Source organism: Harpia harpyja, chromosome 3, assembly GCF_026419915.1.
Source record: "Harpia harpyja isolate bHarHar1 chromosome 3, bHarHar1 primary haplotype, whole genome shotgun sequence".
Lineage (NCBI taxonomy): Eukaryota > Metazoa > Chordata > Aves > Accipitriformes > Accipitridae > Harpia > Harpia harpyja.
Window position 1 is genome coordinate 27,806,803 of NC_068942.1, and position 27,294 is coordinate 27,834,096.

General features: G+C 37.2%; 1 protein-coding gene across 2 annotated transcripts in view; it reads left to right on the forward strand.

Moving 5' to 3' along the window:
• The window catches only part of COL9A1 (collagen type IX alpha 1 chain), a 70,625-nt gene that overhangs the window by 26,198 nt on the left and 17,133 nt on the right, over positions 1-27,294 (forward strand). For both annotated transcript variants that reach the window (XM_052781795.1, XM_052781794.1), the window contains 17 exons: positions 4,531-4,554; positions 4,869-4,922; positions 6,639-6,692; positions 8,413-8,445; positions 8,554-8,610; positions 9,333-9,386; positions 10,692-10,745; positions 13,092-13,145; positions 14,599-14,652; positions 15,384-15,437; positions 15,616-15,669; positions 15,794-15,847; positions 16,073-16,126; positions 17,241-17,285; positions 18,099-18,152; positions 18,256-18,309; positions 27,155-27,208. In XM_052781795.1, the coding sequence (XP_052637755.1) occupies positions 4,531-4,554; positions 4,869-4,922; positions 6,639-6,692; positions 8,413-8,445; positions 8,554-8,610; positions 9,333-9,386; positions 10,692-10,745; positions 13,092-13,145; positions 14,599-14,652; positions 15,384-15,437; positions 15,616-15,669; positions 15,794-15,847; positions 16,073-16,126; positions 17,241-17,285; positions 18,099-18,152; positions 18,256-18,309; positions 27,155-27,208 (861 nt within the window). The remainder of the gene's footprint in view (positions 1-4,530; positions 4,555-4,868; positions 4,923-6,638; positions 6,693-8,412; positions 8,446-8,553; positions 8,611-9,332; positions 9,387-10,691; positions 10,746-13,091; positions 13,146-14,598; positions 14,653-15,383; positions 15,438-15,615; positions 15,670-15,793; positions 15,848-16,072; positions 16,127-17,240; positions 17,286-18,098; positions 18,153-18,255; positions 18,310-27,154; positions 27,209-27,294) is intronic.

A 27,294-nucleotide genomic window follows, 5' to 3' on the forward strand; every position in this document is an offset into this window, starting at 1 on the left:
TCTTACCTGAAAATCTGGAAAAAGGTAATACTTTTATAATGGGTGGTCAATCTGTAGACTCAATATATGAGCTAAATTTAGTCACAGAAAATAGCAGAACTGAGGTAGCTTCTAGGTAGACTGAAAGCCCTCCATTTTTCTGTTAGGGATTTGAGGTTTTTTGTTTGTTTGTTTATTTTCATTTTTTGCTGTCAAGTAGATGGGGAAATAACTTCTGGGTCATTTGCAATGCATTTTAAAATGTGTAGCTGGAATGAAGAGATAGCTTAACTGTCAGATATGTTACTCAGATGATGTGGAAAAAAAGCGTACGTGAAAAGAACTACTATGGGAGAGGAAAATATGGGGAATTAAAACTGAATTACTGAAACACTAGGTTAAAATACTGTAGTATTTTAGCCTGTCAACTGAAATAAAAACTGACTTGGGGAAAATACACATAGAATCATAGAATCATTTCGGTTGGAAAAGACCTTCAAGATCATCAAGTCCAACCATTAACCATGCCCCCTAAACCATGCCCTGGAGTACCCTGTCCACTCGCTTTTTGAATACCTCCAGGGATGGTGACTCAACCACTTCCCTGGGCAGCCCATTCCAATGTTTGACAACCCTCTCAGTAAAAAAATTTTTCCTAATATCTAACCTAAATCTCCCTTGTCTCAACTTGAGGCCGTTTCCTCTTGTCCTATCTCCAGCCACCTGACAGAAGAGACCAACACCCTCCTCACTACAACCCCCTTTCAGGTAGTTGTAGAGAGCGATAAGGTCTCCCCTCAGCCTCCTCTTTTCTAGACTGAACAACCCCAGATCCCTCAGCCGCTCCTCATAAGACTTGTGCTCAAGGCCCCTCACCAACTTGGTTGCCCTTCTCTGGACACGCTCAAGCAGCTCAATGTCTTTCCTGTAGTGAGGGGCCCAAAACTGAACACAGGACTCGAGGTGCGGCCTCACCAGTGCCCAGTACAGGGGAACAACCACCTCCCTGTTCCTGCTGGCCACACTGTTCCTGATACAGGCCAGGATGCGATTGGCCTTCTTGGCCACCTGGGCACACTGCTGGCTCATATTCAGCAGGCTGTCAACCAGCACCCCCAGGTCTTTCTCTGCCGGGCAGCTTTCCAGCCACTCTTCCCCAAGCCTGTAGCGCTGCATGGGGTTGATGATTTTACATCACTGTTAACAGACTAACGTGAGAACGAATAATTTAAGAGCCTTCAGAAAAAGTGGGTGTATAAAATATACATAAACAAGGTTAATCTCAACTTAGAAGTGGAGATGTTACTAGGGGAAAGCAGCAAACTGGGCTAACTTTTCAAGGTAGAACGCTGATTCTGTTCAGAGCAGCACTTACCTGGTTCAGGTCTTTTGTGACCATGTTTTGAGACTGTAAAAGCAATGAATCTGAAGAGATTTTGGACCATTTTTCAAAGTTGAGCGATTTTTGTTTGCCCTGAGACTTCAGCCTTAAGGTGATAACGCTTCAGTGAACCTCAGTAGGGATTGCCTTTGGAGTTGTTCTGCCTCTGCTTAATAAGCCACTGGACCTTGTATTTAAAGGTGAATCTGCAGGAATATTTATAAAGAGGAAATGAGAATTCTTAGTTATTTAAAGGTAAAGAAAAGATAGATATACTTGGTCACCTTGTGTCCTGACTCTTGTAATTATTAAGGTTCAGATTAATCCTTAGACCTCACATTTTAGGAAAAAGCCTAGTGTTTGATTTTGTAGCTCCATGGTTGTTAACCCATATGTGCTGAATCCACATGGAAAGACTAATGCTCAGAATAAGTCTCTCGGGGAAATTCCATTTATGGAGGCTTTCCTTTTGATGAATGGCTTTAAGCTGCTGAAGAAATAAAGCAGTTAGTGGAAGTTTCTCAAAATGGCCAACGCTGGTCATCCCACCTTTAGTGAGATTAAACTTGGAGTAATTAAACCTAATAAAAAAAAAAAGAAAAAGTAGGGTAGAAGTGGTAGTGCTGGAGTGTGATGGTTCTAGTTCTCAGATTCAGAGACTTCTTGAGAAGATCTTACTACAAGCGTGAAGTAATGGGTCTGTTGAACCTTTGCAGGTCTTTGGTTTGATCCATGAGACCTCATTGACTAGAAACATAGTAAGCACGTGTATGGGTCTGCATACTAGTTACATGATTAATTGAGTATTTAGGTGTAATTATGCACTGCTTTAATTCAGTCGGTGGCCTTTTGCAAGTGGACTAGTCTCTGGATGGTTATCCAAAGACCTCATTTCTCACAAAACCCCCTTGCTTAAGTTGTTAAAAATGCTCAGTTCAAACAGGAAGTCAGAAGCCTTGGCTACACGGTTAATTAGTTTCAAATTATTATCACTGTTTTTCAAGCTCATCCAGTGGAATTTATTGGCCAAGTTAGGACTTCAGGGTAACTGAAAGGAAGAATATTAAGTATCTAAAGTTTTATACACAATGTTTGCTTTTCTGTTCCTGTCACCCTTTCTTCCCCAGAATGTATCCTGGCAATCTTCAGTTATCTTTTACTCTCCCTTTCCTCTATTTTTTCCTGCTTCATCATTTAGTTTTAATTTACTCCCTTTGTCTCACCTCTTTTGCGGATAGTCTCTCAAATGACAGGTTCACAAAATTAAGGAAAATTTCTGATTGCTTCAAGTAATTTACCACCAAATATGCTGATGTCTCCGATCTGGCCATGGTAAATGGACCTGGGGCTGCTACATTCAGTGCATGTATTGCACCCTTCAGTCCATTCTCTCTAATTTCCCTCTAACTTTTCTGTTAGCTGATACTATTGCTAGTGTTTTACAGATCTGACATATGGGTAGGATTGTGTGTATTTAGTGATAGAGAAATTGAAAGTATTTTAAAGTCTACTAAAGCACAGCTTCTGGCACAGGGTACACATACAAATACTGGTATGTGACTCTTCGTGGTGGATGGCAGCAGGTCTGTGCTGACAATGGGAGGTAGTTACCAGATCTACAGGGTAAGTGTCTCTGAACCAGGTGATTACAGACTGTGGATTACTGCCCATGCCCCTGCACTCCATGTGCTCTGTGGGTCAGATAAGCACCTCCAAACAGGCAGCAGGCATCTGGGGATGTAAGACTGGAGTCTCAGGCTGTGTGGAGATGCTTCCCCTTTAGGACACAGACAGAGGCTGGAACATGGGCAACTGGTTGGGATCGTTAACTGCTCTGTGTAGGTCCTTACTGGCTGATAGCCCTGGAGCTCTCAACTCCGCAACTTGGTCCACTTGCAGGGAGTTTGTGGCCAGAAGGGTGGAGAAGCTGGGTGAGGGGGAGGCATGGGCAGCTGGGGGACAGCCCCTGCTTCTTGGAGTCCTAATTAGGAGGGTGAGGAGATGCAGTGGAGTGGGCAGAAGGGGAGACTGGCTTCTCCTGGGCCTGTGTGTGGGCTGGACACAATAGCTGTAGCTGCTTTTGGTATCACCGACTTTTCTTGATGCTGTTAGGGGCATGTTAGCAAGGGGTATTCCAGTGAGAACCTGCAAGTAGTCGGTTTCCTTCTTTCAGAGGCAGGTGATATTATAATAGCAGATACGTGATGCAGTGAAAGTTTGGTTTGTACAGTCAAATGTATAGACATGTATAATATAATGAATTGCAGCAAGGGAGCGTTAAGTAACAGCAAAGGAATTATGTAGGTTATGCAAGGTGAAAAAGTTTACTTTCTGCTGTGTGTTAAATGGTTCAAATGGAATGACTCTGATAGAAAACTTGATATAACAGGGAAAATCTCAAGCACCTAAAGACAACCTTGCTGATACAATCCTGGTATGATATTCTGTGGCTTTTAAACGCCACTCAGCCCAGGCGCTTTATTACATCAAATCCCCTGAAGATTTAAGTATTTTTGTGGTTTTATATGCCAGTGGTTCATATACATCATTGACACTGTTCTCCATAAAATTATGCGTTTGCTTTAGTAATGCAAGACTGAGGGATCTGTTTTCTTAAGAGGGAGTGTATTGTCCAAATAGGCAGAAACACATTTTTATCTTGGACACTTCTCATTAAAATGATTCAGAGCAATACTGATGGAAAATGTAAACAGGAGCAGTTTGGTGTTCTTTCTGATTACCAAAAAGCACTAGTTTAATGGATTTAGACCTGGTGAGAAAAAAAAAAATCTCTTTTATTATCAGTTTAAATGCACTGTTAGAAGGAAATGATTATAGCATAGATGTGTTTATCATGGTACTTGATAATTAGCTAAACCCAAAGGCCTTAGTGTCTTTATTCCTTTGTGGAAGTATATGTATTTGTATATATGTGTAAATAAATGCTGCTGCAAAGCAACTTAATCAATAATTTAATTTTTCTCCTGATATCGATTACCTAATAATAAAATTGATATTTAACATTAGTTAAACAAGTTTTAAAAATGATTTTGCAGAATCAAGCATCAGGTTTTTTGTACCTTTTTATCCCAAATACTCTGTTCTTGGCAAACAACTTGAATAGGTGTGGAACTCTCCCCCCATTTCTGACCTTTTTTCATATTTCACAGGGTAAGGGGCTTCTTGGACCACCTGTAAGTATCATTTTTACAATTCATAAATACACTGTTTAATGAGTCTGTTTAAATATTCAATAAAGCTATTATACTGTAATAAAAAGTAATTCAGTGAAAAAAGAGACTGTTTTAATCCTGATGTTCCTATGTCTATTATGTGTGCTTTCTTCAGCTACTATTGAGGTTGCTTAGGTCTGTGGTATATGGGGCAAGAATACTGGTGTCTGAAGGCATAGTTTGTTGTTCGGGAGAATTACATATTCTCATGCCTTGGATGCTTGTTATGGAGGTATTGTATGGTTTAAAAATACTATTTAACTTGGTTGTTATAGGGTCCAGCTGGTGCAGCAGGACTTCCTGGGGAAGTAGGTCGTGCTGGTCCACCTGTAAGTACTACTGTGTTTGCTAAAAATGTAGGTTTATTCAATTCCTAGAAGGTACTTATGGAAAAAATGACTAATTGCTGTGCCATCTAAACACTATTTGGGTTATAACACCACTCGAAAATGTATTTTTTTTTCCTCTACAGTTATCACTGGTAGAGGAAAGATTGTGTTTGAAGCGCATCAGAAATAATGAACAATGAATAGCACAAAGCCAGGGCCACCCTTTAGATGAGAATTAATTTTTATATAGTGTCCCATACTCTACTTCTCATCTTATTCAAGGAAAGCCAAAATCAAAAAGCAAACCCGCCAGAAGTACAGGAAATGTAAAACTTAACATTACATGCAGACCTTTAGCTTTACTCCTGTCTTCTCACATACACATTATGGTACGTGACCACGTACTGTTTCTGTTTTCCATTTGTGTATCAGTGAACGTGGCCATTCAGTATTTCTTCTTAGTCTCATTTTAAGTGTGACTCCATCTATTGACCTTACTGCTAAACTGTGCACTCAGTTTCAGCACACTGTCATATTTTGACTCTGTACGTTACCACTGAAATGCAAATTGAAACCAATTGTTAATTTTTTACTTGAAATCTGAAATAACATTAAAATTTTGTTTAATGTAGCCTACTTTTTAATGCATACCTCTCCCTGTGTGTTGCGCTCAGTCATATAAATGAATTAAAAAAAGAATATTAAAAACTGCCAATTTGTTTCAGAAGATGATCCATCTAGTGCACTGTCTTGTCTGTAGCAAAGGCAATAATAGATACCTAGGGAAGTGTACACGTTATTTGTAAAAAGACATTTTTCTGTCCTACTGTCCCACATTCTGGCAGTTGGCAGTTCAGAGACTGCCTGAATCAGAAATTGCATCTATGCTGCCTTTTTCAAAAGCTATGTATGAGCTTATCTGCCATTAATGTAGTCAGTCCCTTTTTGAATCCATTTATATTACATGCCTCCACAACACATTGTGATAATGAGTCCCACAATGTAATTATACATTGTGTAGAAAAGAAATACTCCTTTTTAGTTTTTTTTAAACCTATGGCTCTATAGGTCATGCATTGTGAGGATTAGTGTATAATTTTTCTATATTAATCTTGTTCATTTCATTTATGATTTAATAACATATAAAAAATAATATTGAAATGACAGTATTAAGTTAAAAGATGGTCCTTGTCAGAATATTAGATTTATTTTAATTAAAAGCATTCAGAAAAAATAATTTGCAGGTGTTCTGTGTTGTCTTTACTTCTGAAAGCATTGGACATCAAAACTTCACGCAGGAGAAGATTCTAACTTGGTAAATTCCTCTTGGGCTCTGAAAAAGGGGATTTTTTTCCTCTCTGTGCTTTGAGCATTTTTGCCAGTTACTAGGATTCTTTTAATTCAGAACTTAATTAGCAGTTATAGGATAGAGGAATGCATAGATGATCCTGTGGTTAGATGTTTCAGCTTTCTAAAGCAGATGAAAACTTATTGTTTGTTTGTGGCTCCTATTCCACAACATGGCTTCCATTCTACTAAAAAATCATTTTTCCCATTCTACTATGGGAGCCATGTTGTGGGTCAACATTTTAGTTGGCTACCTCGCCTGTCATTCTGTATTTACTTAATTTCTCACTGTTGTTGTGTGGTATGAATATGTAACTGCTGGTTGTCATTATTACTATCAATCAACAAAATTATTTTACCTTTTTTTAGGGAGATCCAGGAAAAAGAGGGCCACCAGGGCCACCAGGACCACCAGGTCCTCGGGTAAGTGATTGTCTTTAATATGTGCTAATGTATGAATTATGAATTGTTGCTGCTTGAACAAAACTTCTCCTCAAGTCCTACAGCTCAATACTGAGTTCAGGATTTCAGCAGGCTATATTAATTCATAATGTGTAGAGGCTTGTGTTCAAAGCCTGAGATACAACTCATTTAATCATATCAACATTTGAACTTCCATTTAGAAAGCAAGTTTCTAGTCTTTATGGTTATAAAAGATAGTTTGAAATGCAAACTGAAAACTTCTGTCATGATGTCTTCCCATTTCTGCAAATGGTCTGAAAACTGTAACTTTGACAGGTTTTAAACTTCCCTGTGAATTATAGTATTACTGTAAATGTAGTCTTTGTTGGGCCTCACCAGTAGGACTTCAGCAGAGGTAGACCTCTCTGTTAGGAGGAGAAAAATTTAATCTTTGGCTCATGAGCCAGAAATATATGCCTCCAGGTGGGTTAAGTTCTAATGTCTTTCTTGCAACTGGGCTGACTACTTGCAAGGGATAGTAGAAAGCTTTACACCAGTGCTTTGCCTCTCTAGGGGAATGGTTATCTTCTTTGAGCCTCTTGGGAGGAGGGATGTATGTTATGCCTTTGTCTTGTGGCTATTTACCTGCCTGGAGAGATAAAACGGAGCGCTTGGCAGACACATCAGAGGCTGGGTGCTGTGAAATGCAAACTGCTGGGAAATGTGTCATACTAACAACTTTTTAAAAGCTGTACTGTTCCTCTGCTGGACAGACCCTAAATCCATACGCTTTATTTATGCCATGTTTCTTGTTTTCATGAAAGTTGCCAGAGATTTGTCAGAGGCATTGTAAAAAATGTGAATGGTAAAGTAGAGAAGAGTATTTAGGAAAGAAGTAGAACCAAATTCTCAGTAATGGCATATGCTGCTTCTATTCCTTGACAGTTTTGTCCTTTTTAGATTTCTGAAGTGCCACCATCCCACTCCAGTTGATGACATTATGGACCCAAACATACCCTCAGCTTTTTTAAAATCCTTCTGTATAAAAGGAGATGAGCTCATTCCTTAAACTCCCCTGTGCTTCTCTCTGAAACAGTGTGCTCTCTCCCACTGGGCTGTCAAGAATCCAGCTGCTGCTGTGAAATCATATTTCTCCCTGTTGTGTCTCATAAGCCTCCCATTACCTTCCATCAAGTATTTGATTTAATATCTGGAATGGTCTTCCCCTGACTGAGTCCATCTTGTACACTGATCTCTTAGTTTATTGCAATTCCATTAACTGCCAGACATCTCACTTGTCTACCAATACTTGTGTTGTGGGAAGATTATTTTCTCTGTAAAGATCTGAATCTTTTGCTGAACGCTAGTAAGTAGGAAAAGTAAAAGTTATCCTTATTACAGAAATTGTCTTGGGTTCTGTTGGAAATTCATGGGGTTTGGATATATTTGCTCTATATTTAATAGAAAATATGCTTTAGGTAGCTTAAAAACCAATAGAAATATTTTGTTTTGCAAAAAAGTTGATCTAAGTTAGAGGACAGGATTTTGCAGGTACTTGCAATCCTACAAAAAAGTCCTACAGTTTAGGTGCTTTTCATGTTGGATATCCTTTGGTTGATTATGCTTCTGATTCCAGCTTCAGATAGTAGTATTTTCTGTTTTGTCTGATGCCTGTATTGTCTAATGAGTCAGGTCTGGTTATTTCTCTTTTAGTGACTTTGATTAATTTCATCTGATTTAGGGAACAATTGGCCTGCAAGATGGTGACCCGTTGGTAAGATAGTTTTCCTTTTTTTTTTTTTTTTTTTTTTTTTTCTTTTAAAGTAATGTCAGACAACCATATTCAACCTATGTGGTAGTAACTATGTGGATGCTTTTCCAGTGTCCCAATGCTTGTCCACCTGGCCGCCCAGGACATGCTGGCTTAATGGGAATGAAGGTAAGAGAATCTGTTTGTTCAAGCATTCCTTACAGAGATACTGTCTCAAAGCACTAGGGAGGGTAATTGCTAGCTTGACAGAAGGGCAGTTCATTGTTAATTTCAAAAAACATTGCATCAGTGTGGATGTTTAGGGTTATTTCAACTCTTGACTGCCAAAATAACCTCTTGCTGAAATCTCTTACTACTGCTGTAGTCTTCATGGTAAAATTTATGTGTGGTCCTGAAAAGATTAGAGTATGTGAAGGATTGCTTTGTTCACTTTCTGCACCATTGGTAGTCTGACTCCAGAAACTCTAAATATTCTCCCAAATCCTTAGTCTTTTTTCCTTCTTTCTCTCTTCCTGGGAGACCTGTAACATACTAAATTGAAATGAACACTTTTTGAGTCTCATTTTAGCTAAGATTTTTTTTTTTTAATGTATTCTTTGCTGGTTTCTAGGAATACTGTTGGCCTGAGGAAATTGTTATGGGGTAACATAAGAAAAAATACTAACCTGTCTAGAAATACAGCCTTGTTAGATCCAGGAGCAGATCTTTTTGAACGTGGTACTTAATATGTGGTGTTAACTGAATAGGTGAGGAAGCAGTGGTGAATGGGGATTGCAGAGGGAACAGCAAGATATTTCTGAGGAGTCTGCATCTGTTTCGCAAAACTCAGTATTTTAATTTTGAATAATCTCTTAATTATTTATTTATTATGGTTTTTACATTTCTTTTAGGGACAGAAAGGTTCAAAAGGAGAGTCTGGTGAACCCGGAAAACAAGGTTATAAGGTAAAAAAAAAAAAAAAAAAAAAAAAAAGAAGAGAAACTGCTGTTGTTTTTAGCAAGCTAATAGTAGTTTAGCCTCTTCATCAAAAACAGTATTATATTTTGTTAGAACTATTAATTGTTTTACCAGAATACATGAAGAGATACTACATATCATAATGCTCCAGAGTAACCAAAGGCATATCTCTATTCTTTATTCACTTGTACTTTGTATTTATTATGATACAGCAGTCATACTACTCTTGCTTTTTATTTTGATCATTCGATTTAATTATAATTATTATGGAATTCATGGCAAAAATTGAAGTAAAATTTATTAATTGGAAAACTTCCAAACATTTAAATCAGAAGAATTCTGTGGATTTTCCAAGTAAATTGTTTTGTGGCACAGATGAGTAGTAGTAACAGGAAGAATGAGAGGGAAAAATGTATTTGAGAGGGAAAGGACACAGTACAAGTTCATAGGCAAAGAAAGATTATAACTATAGTAAAGAGGCCAAGTCCGATTCAGCTTGAAGACTGAAATGTGAACTCTTTTAAGGTGTTTCATTTAAATGAACCTTGTTTAATATTGAAATATTTGTAAGAAAAGTTCAGAAGATTTGCACAGCCTTGGTCCATTCTTCAGTGGTGGAGGAAAAGCATCAGAGAAAAGTTTTTTGAAAAAACCCTGCTCTCTATTCCTAAGCATATTGAAAGGAATATTAGTTTATTAGAAACAGCTTGCCTATTTTTTTCCTGGATGTTGAGCAGTTGTCTTATGCTCCAAAATCCCTTTTTGCAAATTAAACTGGCAGTAAGTACTGTCATTCCATTAGCATGCACTGTCATTGTATGAGAGAGGTTTGACCAGATAAGGCATTTTTCCATTTTAATTTTCAAAAGATTCTGAAGCACAATGTGGTATTGTGATGCAGAGCTACTAGCATATGCAGTCCGTTCACATATATATATCCAGTCCGTTCACATATATGAGTATACCTTCATTACACTTTTAGTCTAAAAGAACAAGAAAACAAGAGAGATTAAAGTCAAGAAACAAAGGAATGACAGATTAAGAATAAAATATCATTATTCTTCTTTATACTGGGGTTGCTTTGAAATTACCCTTTTGACTAATAGTTGAATGGAATGTGAACCTAAATGAGTATCTGTCTACGTTCTGAGGAAGTAGTGTGACTTCATTTGGATTTCCTTCAAGCGGGACATGGTGACAGAAAACAATAAGTAGTAAATGTACCTCCTACGATGAGAGAGCAATATGCATGGTGTGGATTAGCTACAGATGTATTCCTTTTGCTTTCCCAGGGTGAAGAAGGGGACCAAGGACCCAGTGGTGAAGTGGGAGCTCAAGGCCCTCCAGTAAAGTATTTCCTCTTAAATAATGTTACCCATTTGCTTTATTATGCCATATCTTTTTTTCTTCTTTCTTATTGTAGGAAAACAGATATTATAAAATCTCCACACACCTTTCTCTTTATTCTGCCATATTGTCTGTGAGTGAAAGTAGAATTATTTAAGTCTCTCCAAAAAGCTACATTATCACTTGGCACAAAGCTCTAAATAGTTCTATGGAAAGGCTTATTTTAAAAAGTATTTCATGTCCTAAATTTTGTGTTGTGCTTAGATTGTGCAAGTAGTTGGGGTTTTTTTTGGTTTGGTTTGTTTTTTTTTTCCTTGGCCTTCCTTTCCATAATTTTGATAATGCTGACTTCATCCTTGCAAAGCTAGTGTTTGTTTAAAACATGGTTAACTGTGAAATTCAGGCTTAGGTAAGACTTGAGGATGAAGTAGCAGCCACTGAAGAACAGATTTTTCTTTTTTTATTTTTTTTAATCTTTTTTTCTTAAGTTTTTTGCCTTTTCGCATACCGAAGAAGCATCCTTCAATCACACCTATGATTTTTGTATTATTTTCTTGTCCTGCTTCACTTGACTTCTCTGTTCTGGCACATACCGCCTCAGCTTGTTTCCTTGTGAGGAGCTCTTCTTATGGTTACCACAGCTGAACAGGCAATAGGGAGAAGAATAAAGGGGTCATTCTAAGTAAGAGAAATAGGCATAGACATAACACATTTAATTTCTATAGTTTATATTCTGATGGAGTCTTAGGCTTTTTTTTCCCCGAGGTGTGAAACTATTTCTTTAATGCCATTGGTGTCCAGATGTGATATTATACAGGAGCTTACCTTGATGCACATGATATCCAAATCCTAAATTACAGAATTATCTATGAACATAAAACAACATTTAACTTGGTTTGGTAAAGTTCTTCAGTCACTGTGAAATAACACAGTAGAATTAAAAACCAATTAGAGATTGACTTTCCTTTCCTTTTTTTTTTTTTTTTAAATGCATTACTCATTTCACTTCGCTGTTTCACCAGTTGATGACTTACAAACAAGCTTTAAAATAATTGTTTCTTATTAAAATGTAGGATTCATAATATGCAGAAAGTGATGTCAGATAGACAACGTGTGGAAAAGGGGCTAGACAATGTGTTAGAGGCACAGATGGAGAGGCTGTATACTCTGTTGTATTTTCTTGTATGTTTCTTACATAAATGAATGTAAGGCTCAGATCCATAGAAGGGATTAGGAATCTGGTCTCCACAGCAGCATCCAACAGTTTTATGTAATGCATTGACAAGAAGACTTGCATAAGATAGCCACCTCTGGGAGAGGTGTTGCTTTTGATAGAAAGTAGTGGGTACTGCAATGTGCCTACTTCCATCTCTCATCTCGGAACAAGGATTAGACTGTAGGTCTCTCACTTGTTGGGCTGCTGTAGTCACTGTTGCATTATCATGATTTTTCTCACCTTTGGGCTGACAAAGCTTTATATGTTCTGTGCAAGATTCCATCTAACTTTGTTAGGAGCAAGTAAAAGGGCTACCGATCTAGAGTCTGGTCAAGGAGTAGGTTTGCCTATGCTGTGTTGAATTGCCAGTAGCTGTTTCATTAACACAGTTATAGTGCATTCTTCTTGTAACACAGTTGTAGTGCATTCTTCTTGTTGCAGGGCAAACGTGTTATGACTGAGGCTTTGGTGTCTCTGCAGAGAGGAGACATGTCATGTAGTTTCAGTCTCTCAGGAAGAGAAAAAATTAAAGCCAACTTTCCCATGAGACTGTATTTTGAAGTGAAGTGATGATAGTTATGATATATCCTGCTGCACTGGGATGTCTACACAGTCCAGCCTTTTGGGTGTGGCAGGCATATAAACCTACCACTTGTATTCTCAAAAACCTTGCCCAATTTTGTCTACCTCTAGGGTTCTATAAAGTCTGATGGTATCTTTCTCCTGCATCTGTCCTATACCCCACTTAAGACAACTTAGCACTTTTGCAAATCTGGCCTTCATGTGTTCCTCTCACACAAGCTGCACAGGGAGAATGCTTCAACTCTGTGGTAATCAAGAAGAGAAATCAGTGTGATTTTCAGTCCTTAAGGCATATTTGTAGTTGTAGCATTCAAGTTGATAGTTTTGTTATTATTTTAAAAAGTCTTAAACTAGTAAAATATCAAATTACCATATAAATTAAATATTCTAATACAGATGTAGCTGGGTTTCTCCTTTTATACTATACTAAGAAAATAGTAAAATAAGCATAAAGAAAGCATGTAGAACTCTGAGTCTTCCATCTGAAAACTAGGACAGTTCTGATGAAAAGATTTAAGCATAATTTGAATATACTTTTCATTTTCAGGGCATTCTAGGTATCAGAGGTATAACTGGTATAATGGGACCTAAAGGCACCAAAGTGAGTATTAACGTTTCTTTCCATAAAATGGCCTGGATGAAAAAATGTACAACCCTGAATGTTTTTAAAGCTTATTTAAATTTCTCCTTTTTTTTCCCCCTGCATTTTCTCTCCCCACCAGCTGTATTGCTACAGCTACTCTACTTCTGGTTAGGAAGGAGGGAAGCTTGGTCCTTCTGATTAATGAAGTACACGTACTCTTCACACCTTTCCCTCTGGTCCTTGGATTTATAATAGTTTGGCATATGTGCAAGTATGTAGTTAGCAAGACAGCAAGTTTATAGCAGTCATAAACTATGGCATGTTTTATTTAAAGGTAAAATTTATTAAGTATTCCCTCCTGTGATTTGCATCTTCCTGAAGCCTTTTGCTTCCACTGTCCCAATTTTTGTCAGGATTTTTTATTGAGAGTTTGTTCTTTTTCCATTCTTTCTGTTTCTTGCATCTTTTGTGTCTTAAATTGCTGCCAGTGGGATTCATGTTTATATGGGCTCTGACTTTGCTGGGTAATTTTCCTGCTGTTCATCAAAGTGTTTCTAACTGTTATTTCAAAACTGACTTACATTTCTATTCTTATGATCTTGCTAAATCTATATGGTAAAAGTTTCTGGAAGGAGTAAAATGTAGCAATCATGCCATTGTCTCCTTCTCCAGAAATGAAATCACAGAAACCTTATTCTGTGATTGTCTATGTTCAGAAACAACATCAAATTTGTCCTGATTATGAATCTTCTCATGAGTGTTCCTTCCTAACCTCTTGGACACATTTGCTAAGCTGTTACTTTGCTTTTCTGACCTTCTTTGTATCTTTCAATTTTTCATAGTTATTTGCCTACATTTTTGTGCTGTTTTATCTATTTGAAATATTTACTACGTCTGTTTGACAAAGGAGTTCCTTATTCTTTGTAAATCTTTTTCGAAAACATTTTTTTCTTCTCTCCATTTAAAATTACTTACAGGGTAGCAATTATATCATTTCCTTGAAACATAGGTGATAAAAATAGCTGCACTGCACTTGATGATTTCTCTTCACATTTTGATGCTATTCTATTATGTGGTAAAAGATATAGTATTATTAAGGAAGACACACACAGTTTCTGAAGTAGCATGAAAAGGTCTACCTCCTTGCTGTCTGATATGATTTTTTAGAGAATGAACTGAATGTCATTTTTTGAATGACATTTTTCCATAGTTAAAAAATATTGGCTTTCATAACTCCACAAAAAACCAAGGTATATTTAAAAAAAAAGTTTGCCAATGTTCCTTCATGGGGTTTTTTTGGTTTTTTTTTGTTTGGTTTTTTTTGGTTTTGGTTTTTTTTTTTTAAATTAGAGCTTTAAAAAACACCTCAGCTGTAGAGGATTTGCAACTCCCAGCAAACCAGGAGGGACCATAAGTTGTTAGTGTTTCAGCACTTCATTTTAATGTCTTGTGTTATCTACTTGTTTTGTAGGGAGCTCGTGGGCTTGATGGTGAGCCTGGGCCCCAAGGTCTTCCTGGTGCACCTGTAAGTAGAGTGTGCGTTAGCCAAACACTTCCCAGGGTCTACCCAGTTAGATACTAAGTCCTGAAACTTTGTGGCTGTGAATCAGAAAAGCCGCTGATTAATCCAATTCTATTGATACCCCACAGGTGAACAAATGATATGACAGTGATGTCAAGTCCAGAATCTCTTACTGTCCCCAAGGAATTATGGGGTAGATGAACACATTTTAGCCTCTTAGTATGTTATTGTTACCTCGTCATTCTGAGTGCTACTGTGCATTAGGGTGGCTTGGAATTTTTCAGGTTTTAAACTGGAAAATATTCATTCATTAGAACAAAACCTGTACAGGGCAGTTTGTGCCCTTTTGTTTGTGGTGGGGTTTTTTGGGGTTTTGTTTTATTTGGTGGTGTTTTCTTTGTTTGCTTTTTAATTCTTACCCACTCCCTACTCTCACAGCTGGAATTTATGCTTGGAATAGCCAGTAACTGTATGGGTTGAAGAAGTGAGTGCAACATCCTTTGCTTAGACACTCCTGGATTCCTAAGGGATGGCTTCAGCTGTGTTTTTTTAAAATGTAGCTGTCAGCTGCAGTTTTAAGAAACTGCATTTTTAAACATAGTATGAGTTTAAGATGTCTGTTTTAACCAAGTATGAATTGTACCGTTGTTGATTTACTGGAGGTTTCAGATAATAAATACAAGTAAGTTTATTCTGGTTTTATTGCTAAAGTAATCTTTTTTTTTTTCCTGTAGGGGGATCAAGGACAGAGAGGTCCACTGGGAGAGGCAGGTCCGAAGGGAGAAAGAGTGAGTCCAGACAAATTTCAACTCCTGTTGACTTGCAAACGTTGGTTACTTATATAAACATACAGCATAATTGGTACTCTCAAAGTAATGCATATCTGAATGAGTATGTGTTGACATTCTTTGCATCTGTCATTTCAAGGTGTTTATTTTCATTTTTTAAAATTGTTATTATTCTTAGGGCCCTCAAGGTACAAGAGGAATAAATGGTCTCCCTGGGCCTAAAGGAGAGTCTGTATGTATATTTCATTTCTTCATTTGCTTCATGTCATGCTAATTTGTGTATCAGACTGCTTGGGTGAAATAACTCCAACACCACATTAATTATTTTTTTTTCCTTTTTTTTTTTTTCTTTCAAGGGTTTACCAGGAGTTGATGGCCGGGAAGGGATCCCTGGAATGCCTGGAGCAAAAGTAAGGCACAGTTGGCATATATCTAAGCTTTGGTAGTGCCCTAGATTTGTTCACTCATTTGTGGCTTTTTATTGTGCTGCTGCCCGTGGCTTCATGCGCAACATTAAGGTAATTGAATGAACTTTCCCATGCTACAGATCCAAAAGTACTCCAGCTCTGTGTTCCAGAAATAAAATTTTCCATTTTGTTTGATTTGCATAAATTACAACTTAAAATGTTTTTCAGGGTGAACCAGGAAAACCTGGAGCTCCAGGTGATGCAGGGCTTCAGGGAATGCCAGTAAGTATCTGGTATTTTACCTTTGAAGGTTAGGCTCAGTTCAAACCACAGAAAGGCCATATATAGGTTAGTTTGATGTTGATGTTGGAGTAATTTAAGTGAAAGCCTAAGCAGAAGGCCCAGGAAGAGTACGTGTAACGCAAGGGGAAATTCTGCCATGTGTATCCAAAACTTTTGCACAAAAGCCTAAATCTCCTCATGGTACTGTAGTGAGGAACTTGGTCTTACAAAACATTTGTGGCCAGTATGCAATTCTTTTAGGGTTTCTTATATCTGAGATTCTGTGGATATTATGGTGTGACCCCACAATTAGAGCTGGTCTCATTGTATTGACTAGGGCCAAACCTATTCCCAGGGTGAGCTGGAAGAGCCAACCTGCTAGTCTAACATACCTTAGATGAACAATCATCTCCTTTTGATATTCTGCTGGCTCAGAACATCTGGAATGCATCACGCGTATGCTTCTTTCTGCGGGGCAGGGAGGGAGTTTTCTAGTGTACCCCTGTGGTGAAGTTACAGGGAATCGGTAGTGCTTTATGGACTTTTTTAGAAGGTAATCCTCGCGTATTAACTGAGTAAGTTTGAAAATGTGCCAACTGTCAAAAGCTTAAATAGAAACTTCTTTGAAATACTATGCTATAGGAGTAATTGCTGTGAGGATATAGTGAAGGAGCTGTATTAAAACAGAAGCGGAAGTAAATTTGTAATACGAAGTGAGCTCTTAAGCTTGGAAGAAAATTTGGTAAAAGCATACTTGCTATGAGGTGTTGCACAGAAGTGAGGAGGGGATGAAATGTATACAAAAAATATCTGTTAAACTCTCTACCTCCAGTCTCAGAATACTGGGGCCAAGAATCTGTTTCTAGTCTAAGCCAGAAAAAGCCACAACTCCTCACTTTTCCATGCTCCTTTGCCAATTTATGAAGCAGGGATAATACTCCTTATCTGTTACTTTGTAAATAGAAAGAATTCAAGCTTGGTCCGTTATTGGGTAAAAGTGCTTCAATATCAAGTAAAAGGACTAGAAATACTTTAACACGAGAAAGATGTTTTTTTAACACCATTTCCAATCCCCTTAACAACAAATAAACACTGCAAATGTTGTTTCTTTCAGGGTTTACCAGGCTCTCCAGGTGTGAAAGGCATTCCTGGCCCAAAGGTAAATCATCCTGAGTATTGACTTTCTTACAATACTGTATTTGTGCTTATCAAGTTCTAAAGTATTCAGTGAAATTATATTGACTTTCCCTTCTGGTAAGAGACAAGCCTTTGGCTGAAAGAATTAAATATATTCTTTTATAAACTCTAATCCTGTGCTTTTTCATGATTCTTTTGCTACATGATGTGGTTTTCATGATTCTAGGCATTAAATGATACTTAAAAAAGGCCATTTCCTTTTAAATGTGTGGAAGTCATTGCTAGAAGAGGCATGTGACATGGGTACCTCAGTACAGTTTGAAATGAGGGATCCCATAGTAAGGATAATATTTATAGCTGCCATAAGTTGGTTGAATCACAGAGATCGTCATCTCTATTTACATACTACCAAATTGCAGCATCAATTCCAATTAAGTTTAAAAAAGTATTGTATGGTAGAGACTATCAAATGTTTCAGACAATGTTTGAGTTTAGTTTTAAATAATTGAAAAAGAAAACTAGGTTGAGACATGAATTTCTTCTGAAATTATATGGAATGATATTATCCTGTCATTTGAGAGCAGCAATCAAGTCTATTTGGGATTTGTCAGTACATAAACAACAAAAGAACCGAAACCTGGCTTTTGAAAAATTAAATAGGAGGAGTTAGGTGAAAGTTAAACGAAGACCAAAATAAAGGTGGAAGTTAAAAATGAATAGAGGCTGATTTTTTTTTTTTTTTTTTTTTAGACCTTTTTGATTTCCTTATTTTTTATTTTAAAATGGAACAGTATACTATTGGCTTGGCTAATATTTTTCATCTTTTGTCCAACAGGGTAATAGAGGTCCCCCTGGGATGCCAGGTTTGATGGGAAATTCTGGTAAACCGGTGAGATCATTAATCTTTTTCAAAAGATCAAGAAAAATTAAGTTTTGCATTGTGCAAAAAATCACTTTTCAAATTTGTTGCAATCTTCCTATCCCCAAAACAGGGTGAACAGGGACCAGAGGGAGAAGCAGGTCCAACAGGACCCCGAGGACCACCAGTAAGTATTGAATAAATTTCTTACTGAGCATATGTAATATTGCAGTGTCTCAAGTTATGGTTGCTGAAACTAACAATGAGGTAAAAATATTATTCAGCACAAGTGCTAATTTTTAAGGTAAATACTAGGTGTTCTTTAACCCCCTTCTGTACCAGGTGGATGTGCATCATCACATAGAGAAATCCAGAAGCACATGACTGTTTCTGGCTTTGGTGATAAATTAAATTTTAAACCTTTGTTTGTATTCTTCTGGTCTTTGTTTTTTAATATGCTGAGTCAAAGCCCAAACAGAGGCAATGAGGGTGATTTGTGACAAAAAGCTGGAACCAAACTCCTGTAGCTATAGTGATGTGAAGTATAGCATTTATCTCTACTTGGAAACACTGATATTGTAGTTTCTTTCACTGGAGATTTTCCTTAACACTGGAAAGATTTGGAAGACTGGAGAAATTATTGCTGGTAGGTAGCTCGCTGCAGGAAATAAATGTGCTAAGGAAAGTGAACTGATGGCATTTGCTAAGGCTCAGTGTTGAAGACAAAGGGCAACTGTTCCTGAGGCATGCTTGGGGTATTAGAGAGTCTGCTGGGTGCAGATTTCTGATTCTCTCTAGAGTGGACCTGGCATGGATTGAAGTTACATAAGGCTGATCTAATTTCCCTTTGCTGTTAATCCTTCTGTGAGGGATGAGAGGGTCAGTGATTTGAAGAAAATTGTCATATACCAAAATTCAGTCTGACGGCATTGACAAGGCTCCAGGCTCTGTAACCAATTGCTTTTGCAAGCTTCTCTCTTGCCATGATACCCTAGGGATACTTTCCTGGAATTTTCTGAGCTTTTGCTATCATACAGTGACATAACAGTGTTACTTATGGAGTTGTAGGGTTATCCTCATACAGGCCTTAGAGAGTTACAGATAGGGATATATTTGTAGGGGTATTTCACGGGTCAGGAATATCTTCTCTGAATTAACTTACACAGCAGCAGTCAGCCAAGTAGCAGATTTCATTTTCTTCTGTTTTCTTCTGTGGTTTGCGTTATCATGTGCTAGATGCATTAATTCATGACATCACATTTATTTTAGACTGACTCTTTGTATGAGTGCTGTGTCCACAGCTGCCTATGAATGATACATTAAGGGGATTATATGAGCATACACTTACTAGGATGGAATACAGGTATCATCTTCAGCCTCCCATATATCCAATTTATAAACATTTTTGTTGTTGTTGTTTGTGTTTAAAAGTGTTGGGTGCACTAGAAAAAGTTTTCAGCCCTGTTCTTCTTGAGCTGATATTTTGTATACTTGTAACAGGAATAAGAATTATAATTGAATCAGACCAAAGTAATTGCCCACTCTGATAATGCACTGTAATCTGCTAAACTATGCTTTTAATCCTCTCAATGTGAACATGAATTTACAAAATCGGCAGTCCATAGAACAGGAGTTGACATGCAGGGTTAATTATTAATAAACCCTGTAGTTGGACAGAATTACTTAATGCAGATTAAATACAATGGTTTTTCTGTTTATCACTCTAGAGACCAGCAAGACATCTGGATATCTTGCCTTTATTTTCTCTGTCTTTACAAAGTGCACTCATTTTGGAAAACATGTGAACATTAGAACAAAAGCATAGAAAGAAAAAAATTTTGGTCAAAACAAAATGGAGAAAGGAAGTAAATTATTGATAATAAAGTAAGTTTGCATGTAGAACATTAAACAGTAATCTACTTCTCATCTATAGTTCCTTGAAAGCTATAAAGAGCCTTGAATAACAACTACGTTTAGCTTCCTTCTGCTCAAGACTACAGGCAGCATATGAGTGGAATGGCTTTCTGTTTTCTTTTTGGGAGCACTGGAAAAAACATTGCTTCTACACAAAAAACTGGAATGATCAGGATTTTTTGTTCAGGAAGGACACAGGGTTGGGTTATTGAACCTCAGGGAGCTTTGGTCCAAGTTGAGTTTGTGTTTATTTTCAGGGCAGAATAAAGAGTTTTCTTCTCTTTCTTCTGCAGCACGTACATGTACTAGATATATTTGAGCCTCTGCTTTTAGGACTCTGCCCCTACATTTAAAAAAAAAAAAAAAAATCTTCCAGTTAAATATTTCTACATGCTGTGATTTCAAACTTCTAAAACTAGAAATTTTGAAAATAAGTTGAGAAAAGCTTTTATAATTGCTCTAAAGAGGATTTTTCTTGTGAATATTTTTGTATTTTTTTCAGATTTTGAAATTTTCTCACAACTTTAATATTTGATAGTTTTTGACCAAAGTTTTATAACCAAACACTTTCAAAGCCTGAGGATTTTATGGTTGCTATTCAGGTATTTTTCTTGTCCTTTTCCGTCCTATTTTGAATTATCCTCTTTAGCACTCATCTCAGTTCTTTTCTTTCTCCTTTACCCTTTGTTCCATTTCACTCTTGGTATAGAAGACTCAGTAGAAGTCAAGAGGGGCTGGGCTTCTTCCTTAGAGTTGGAAAAATCCTTGATGTTTTGCAGGATACGGAGAACTTCAGTCCCTTAATGTGTTGCTGCATGGCAGCAGCCACATGAGAGATCCTCTTCACTTTCCCATTTCACTTACCCTTGTTCTTCACATCACTACTGGGGAAAGACAGCATGGCTAGTAGCCCCAGGAGGGCCAGAACTGTAGAGGAAGGGACCTCCAGTGAAGATTTGTGGGGGGATAACAAGGCTGACTCTGCTAATATGGCCAGCAGGCTGATATCTGCGCTAGGGAAAAACAACATGCCTACATTTGTGTTACATTAAAAAATTGCCTTACTTTTCAGCTTTAGCTATTTGCAAAAGACATCTTTTTGAGAGAAAATCTTCACTTCAACTAGTGTGTAGTTTTTTGAGGAGTTACACAATGGAGCTTTACTAGTCAATCATCAGTGACTCTGTGGGACAAATTACTACTTCTATCCTGGTTACCAAATAGCCTATAGTATCCTCTGGCATAAACCATTTTATTTCAATGTTATTTTCATTATTAAACAAGTTTTAGAATGTAATTGGAACAGTGTTGTTACTAAGGACCAGATTCAAATTTTGGCCTTTTGCAAGTCTGTAAACATCTACAGTTTCACAGGGAAGATACTAAATGGTTGAAAACAAGATAACTGGCTCTAATTAAAAACAGGCAAACTCGTGTGTTGGGAGACTTTTACCTCACTGCTGACAAATATCCCTAGGAGAAAATTATTTCAAAAGTACCATTTCAGTCTATCATTGCTTTTCCTTAGAAAACTTAAGTTGGCACCTGAGTGGGAAAAAAAAAGTTTTACTTTTGTTTATTTTGTTTACTATTCCATCTGTTCAGTAAAACAGAAAAACTGGAGCAACATGGAAATTTTGTCTTTTGTTTCTAAATCAAACATATTCTCCATTCCATTCTAATTGTTTTGTTGGTTAACCTTACGTTTGCTTCATGTTATGCTAGTCAATCCAAGTAATTACCAAACTCATTTGTGATTTAAACCTTTGTAAGCCAGTCATCATGGCAGGTGGCCCAAAGGAAGCAATTCTCAAACAGCAGTGTCATTCCTAATCAGTGGAATTTAGCCATGCTCCCTAAGCTGCTTAACCATTTTCTTTCATATTTGCTGAGATTTAGTAAGATTTAATTTTTCATATTGTGTCTGCAGAAAATACTGACCCCTGCTCCTGCTTTTTTCATCCCTGTCTTTCTTCAGCTATTTAACCTTTAAATTGCTAGCATTTGGAGAACACATATCCCATCCTGTGGTTTTGCAGTGAAAAGAGAGTTTGGAACATTTAAGTAACCATTTAACTTAAAGTTCAATACTTGCCTAGCAAATTGAGCAAACTCGTTGTGTATGCAGGCCAGCATATATATGTTGTTAAGGATTTAGGATGCAATATGTGTTTTCCTAACATTAGCAGCAGAGATTAAGTATCTAGCTGCCTCAGATTTGATACCATAGCCCCCTCTGAGAGATTTCTGAGGGGCCCTGGTTGGTTGGGCTGACTTGCGCTCTGGAGGTGCTTTTGTCTCTCTGCTGATTATAAAGAGGGAGCCTGGAGAGTACCTTGGGTTTGGTACTAAAATGTCAGCTTAAAGTTAGATGAGAATACTGTTTTCAGCATCTTAAATTATTTTCAGCTAAATAATTTTCTGAGTCTTTAAAGATATTTTTGTCTTACCTACCCTGAAATGTATCTTTGGTTACCCTAACAATTATAACTAAAATCTAGCTTTTCTATCATATTCTTTTTACATGACTCCAACTGAAATAATGGGTCATTTTCTGTGGTTGGTAATGATGTAGTGGTATTGGTAGCATGGTAGGATGAAATGTCCTTGCCTCAGTTTACAAGATATGTTTAGGTATTAGTGGACATGTTTTCTATATGTAATTTCAGAGGTGTTCCACAAGTTGCGAGTTGTAGTTTACATTTAAGATACAGCTTTAGATACGGGGTTAGCATTGCACAGTCTATAGCTGAGTCAAAAGAACAAAGTGTATTTCCATCCTGCCAGGTACGCTTTTTATCCAGTAAACCTAAGCCTCTACATGGATGTGACTAAACTTTCTGTCCTTGCACAATTCTGCAGCATGGTTTGTACAGGGTAGCACTTTCTCCTGTCACTCACAGGCTACATAACCTAGCGAAACCTGATTAGTATTTCCAAGCCTCTTCAGTTCTCATACTATCCACCCCTGTCTTTCCAAACTGCGTGGTCAGATTCCTGTCTGCTACCTCACTCTTTACCCCTCCACCTTCAACAACAGCTTCCTATGACTTTTGGGCATGCTAGACCTGTGGATGTCAGCAGATATCCCAATGTTGGCTTCTAAGCAGTGTAGACACTAACCTGGGTAAAAAATGGACTTGTTATGGACTTAGTGTACTAAAGCTGTCCTAGACTTCAGTTAACACTATGGATGCATCCAGTATGAAAGGTCTCTGTCCTTTATACTTGGCCACAGTATCACCCTTGAAGAGAACAGCAGCTATTGGGCTGCTGCTTGTGCCCAAAGCATGACACAGTTAGGAGGAAGGTACATTTCATGCTACATCTATCTCTTATCACTACCCTGAGCAGTAAAATTTCATTATGACTCTGAGAAAGGTGCAAAGGTGCATTTAAAATCTCAGAGAAAGTTTGCTGTATATTTACTCTTCTAGCAAATAATAGTTTATATTTTTGGATGTTTTTTAGTACTGTACTGAAGGTCTAAGGAGGAGTCCTGTTGATGCTTCCATGGATAAATCCTTGAACTTAAATTACTAATTCCTCTGAGATTTTGGATGAAAAAAAATTATGATAAGTTAAAGTCTCACAAGCATATAATTGATAAATGGGTTACATTTTGCAAAAGACTTTGGAATACTAAGTTTAAAAAAGTTCATTCCAAAATGTACTTTGTTTAATTCTTTTTTATTCTGCAGGTTTATTTCTATATGGCACTGCTATTGAATATACTAAAATTGGTATGACATATATTATAAAAACAAAATTCGTAAGTAGAGGAGAGGTTTTTTTACAGTATACACTGTGAATTACCTGTCAAGAGACTCTAATTAGTGTTTCGATTATGCGGGCAACTAAGTGGGATGCAAATTACCTGGGGCGTATTCTCATTCTTATTATTGTTCCACTTAATTGATGAACAGGAGATCAATAAACCAGTGAAAGAAACTGTTTTTGCATGAGAATGCATTCTGTAACTGCTTGTGGGAATTCTACAAAAGAATCAAGTCTTCAGCATTTCGGTGATGATGAAAACCATCCCAGACAACCTAAAGGAAGGTCTACTGTAAATCCTGTTATGTCCCCTTACATATGTTACATTCAAAGGCTAAATATAAATCTAACAGAACTGTGAGAGAGACATTAAATCTTCATTTAAATGTGTTGAGTCGTCCAGCAATCCTGCCTTGGAACAAAGGGAAGGTAGATTTTGTTGTAACCACAGTCTAGCACATCAGCTGTGGAAGGGCTGCATGCTGGTATTGTTCAGTACTGCGGTGCTGTACTACCATTTCACACCCTACCATTTCACATGTGCCTTGCTGTCTTTTGGGAAAATGACCCTATCCTCAGCAGTACTTGCATGCTAAGCGATAGTATACTTAACAGAAATCAATTATCTATACTGTTAAAGTATTGGCGCAGTTCTGGACATGCTTTTGGTCCACACTGTCCAACATCATTGACTGAAACAATCTCTAGACAGTGGCCAAGTTTTGGAATACTTCAGGGGCCATTTGCAGTGACAGTCTGCATGCTGCCTCTCTTCATTGTAGACCAGGAAAGTTTAGCATCACGGGTGCAAGCCAGTCTGTCCCAACTCACTCTGAACTAGAGCAGCTACTTACCCTTTTCAAGCATTCCACTTCTAGGAAAAGTAGGAATTTTGAAGTGTGTCAAAAGTGCATAAAACATACAGATTCTGGTCTTTTTTTGTTAAACCCAGTGCAAGATGCCCATTGATTTGTGAGTGGCCAGCAACTGTGGACTGTGTTATATATAGGGCCGGTGTGTAAGAAAGGTAGGCTGAGGACATGGCCAAACCACCTTCTCTTCTGATTATTGCCTAGGAGTAGCACAGAGGAATGTTTCATCTGACCAAGTACAGATGTCAGCACCTGAACCAGTTATTACAGATACCCTCTTATAGGCTATGGGGAAAACATAGATGCTTCTAGGACATGACTTGTGATGTATTTTAAATGTTTACATGAGGACATTTCAAGATGCCTTTTTTCCTTCATCCCCTATGAAGGGAACCAAAAGTAGTTAGCTCAATGTAAATCCTATCTCAGGGCCATTTCAGTCAGGTATAACTTGGAGGAAGCTTTACAGTCTTTTAGGTTATGCCATGGGCCAATGGGATCCCTGATTGTTCTTTGAGTTACATCTCCCCTCTTACTAGCTAAAACAACACTCCTGCAGATCTTGTGGTGGTGGCCCTTAGTCTGAAGTAATATGTCCTTACAGACATAAGGTCAATGTTTATGGGAAATACTACCCTTTTGTATTCCAGTCTTCTATATACTAACCTTCTTTTTTACCACCTTAGAAAAGCATTGGTGTTTGAAATAGTGCCTGTAGTGTATATGTGACAAAAGATTTTTTTGCATTTAAAATAAAATGATAGATTTTTCTTGCATTCTGTATGACCAGCAGAACCTTTGATGTGCTTAAGAGGTTTATTATATGATTTCAACTCTAGGGAAGGTGACATTACTTTTGTTTTATAGCTGTATAGCAATCAGACATGAATGTTATGACATATATGAGGAGACGAGTTTCTAATACTGATCATAATTTTAATCCTTCTCTTTCCTGCATCAGAAATGTAGTAGTATTACAGGTCAGAGATGTAGTACAGAATTATGTGCTTAAGGAACAGATTTTCAAAAAGGTTAATGCATCTTCTGGGTTGTAAAATGAAGGTGATTTGGGGGGGCTTTTTTTCTTTTTTTTTTCTAAATTTTTTTATACATTAAAAAAAAGCTTCTAGAAATTATACAGAGTGCTTTAAAAGGATAGTGATTTTAACACCATGTTGAAGGAAATGAATGGAAAAGTCTTTTCATGTTTGCTTCTCTGATCTCTGCAGGATGTCCAATTATTTCTTGAATTGTAGAGTTAGTTTTCCTAAGCTTGTGTGAGAAGTTGTCATTGCATTTTTGACCTGGCATAAAAAGCCATGTCTGCCATCTCCTTTTATTGTTCAGTATGTCACAATATTTCACAATATTTTTCTTATTATGAAGAAAATATCTGTATTTAAAATTATCCGTTGTATACAGCACTAGAATGCTTAGATCTGCTTTTATCCAAAATTTTCTAAGTTATATATAACAGGTTATATACTTACATATCTAATTAATAACTTCAATTTTTGATATTTTATGGTCTTAAATGCTATATCATGCTTTTATAACAAGTACCCCTTTCGCACAGTGGAAGTAAGAAGAGTGCCTCAAGTGAGACTTAGGCTTGTGTTGGGACAGTGTTTGAATTTATCTGTACAGGTCAGAGTAAATGTATAAAACTTATTGAGCTGCTCTGAAAGGTTTAATCATAGGAGACAAAACCCTTTTGAGAAAGGTACTTGATTTCAAAATTGTTTAAAATCTTTGAAAATCTGACTGTCAGGTTTACCCAGAGTATATATTCAAATGGATGCATTAAGAGATGGAAATATAACACTAATGTGAATATGATGATCTGAATGGATAAACATAACTGAAGTGAAGATATGAAGTAAAAATCCAGTAAAAAGCATATTTATGCTTAGCATTATTATGAATGGGGATTTTTAAAGGTTATCCTTCTGTATAACAGCCCAGACTTTTTTTTAACCTAAAGGAGTTTGTTAAGCATGACTTCTGCACACATTTTTCACATTTGTTCATTGTCCATGTGGGATCATGGGCTTTTAAGTATGTGGTGTTGTGGTAGTTCAGTTGATGAAACTAAGCAAAAGCCTAAAGCTAAGCATGTGCATCAGAGTTGTCTTGGTGAAGTGAATGTGTTTGTGACAGGTAACTCCCAGGTGTGATCCCATGAAGGGGACTTGATTGTGCATAATCACTCAGCAGAATGAATTAGTTGAATCATTTAATGCCAACTAAGTATTGTATGCCATTGTTAACTAAAAATGTTTACATTTCTCAGGAAGTTTCACTGTTTTTAATGCATGATATTGTTGTACCAATAAACCGAAGTCTTGATTAAAGCCAACTGCTAAGTTGTGTAATTCACTAAATATTAAGAAAAAAAATAATCTTACTTTATTCCCTGTTCACAGGAAATATTTCAGGAAGTAATTATGTCCTTCTATTTCCTATAAGGGTAGCAGAGGGGAGCCAGGTCCTGCGGGTCCTCCAGGTCTACCAGGAAAATGGGTAAGCAGTTTATTTCCATATTCAGTGCTCGTGTTTACTTTCAAGGAGCTATGGTATCATCTGGAAGTATACTTACCCATTTATCC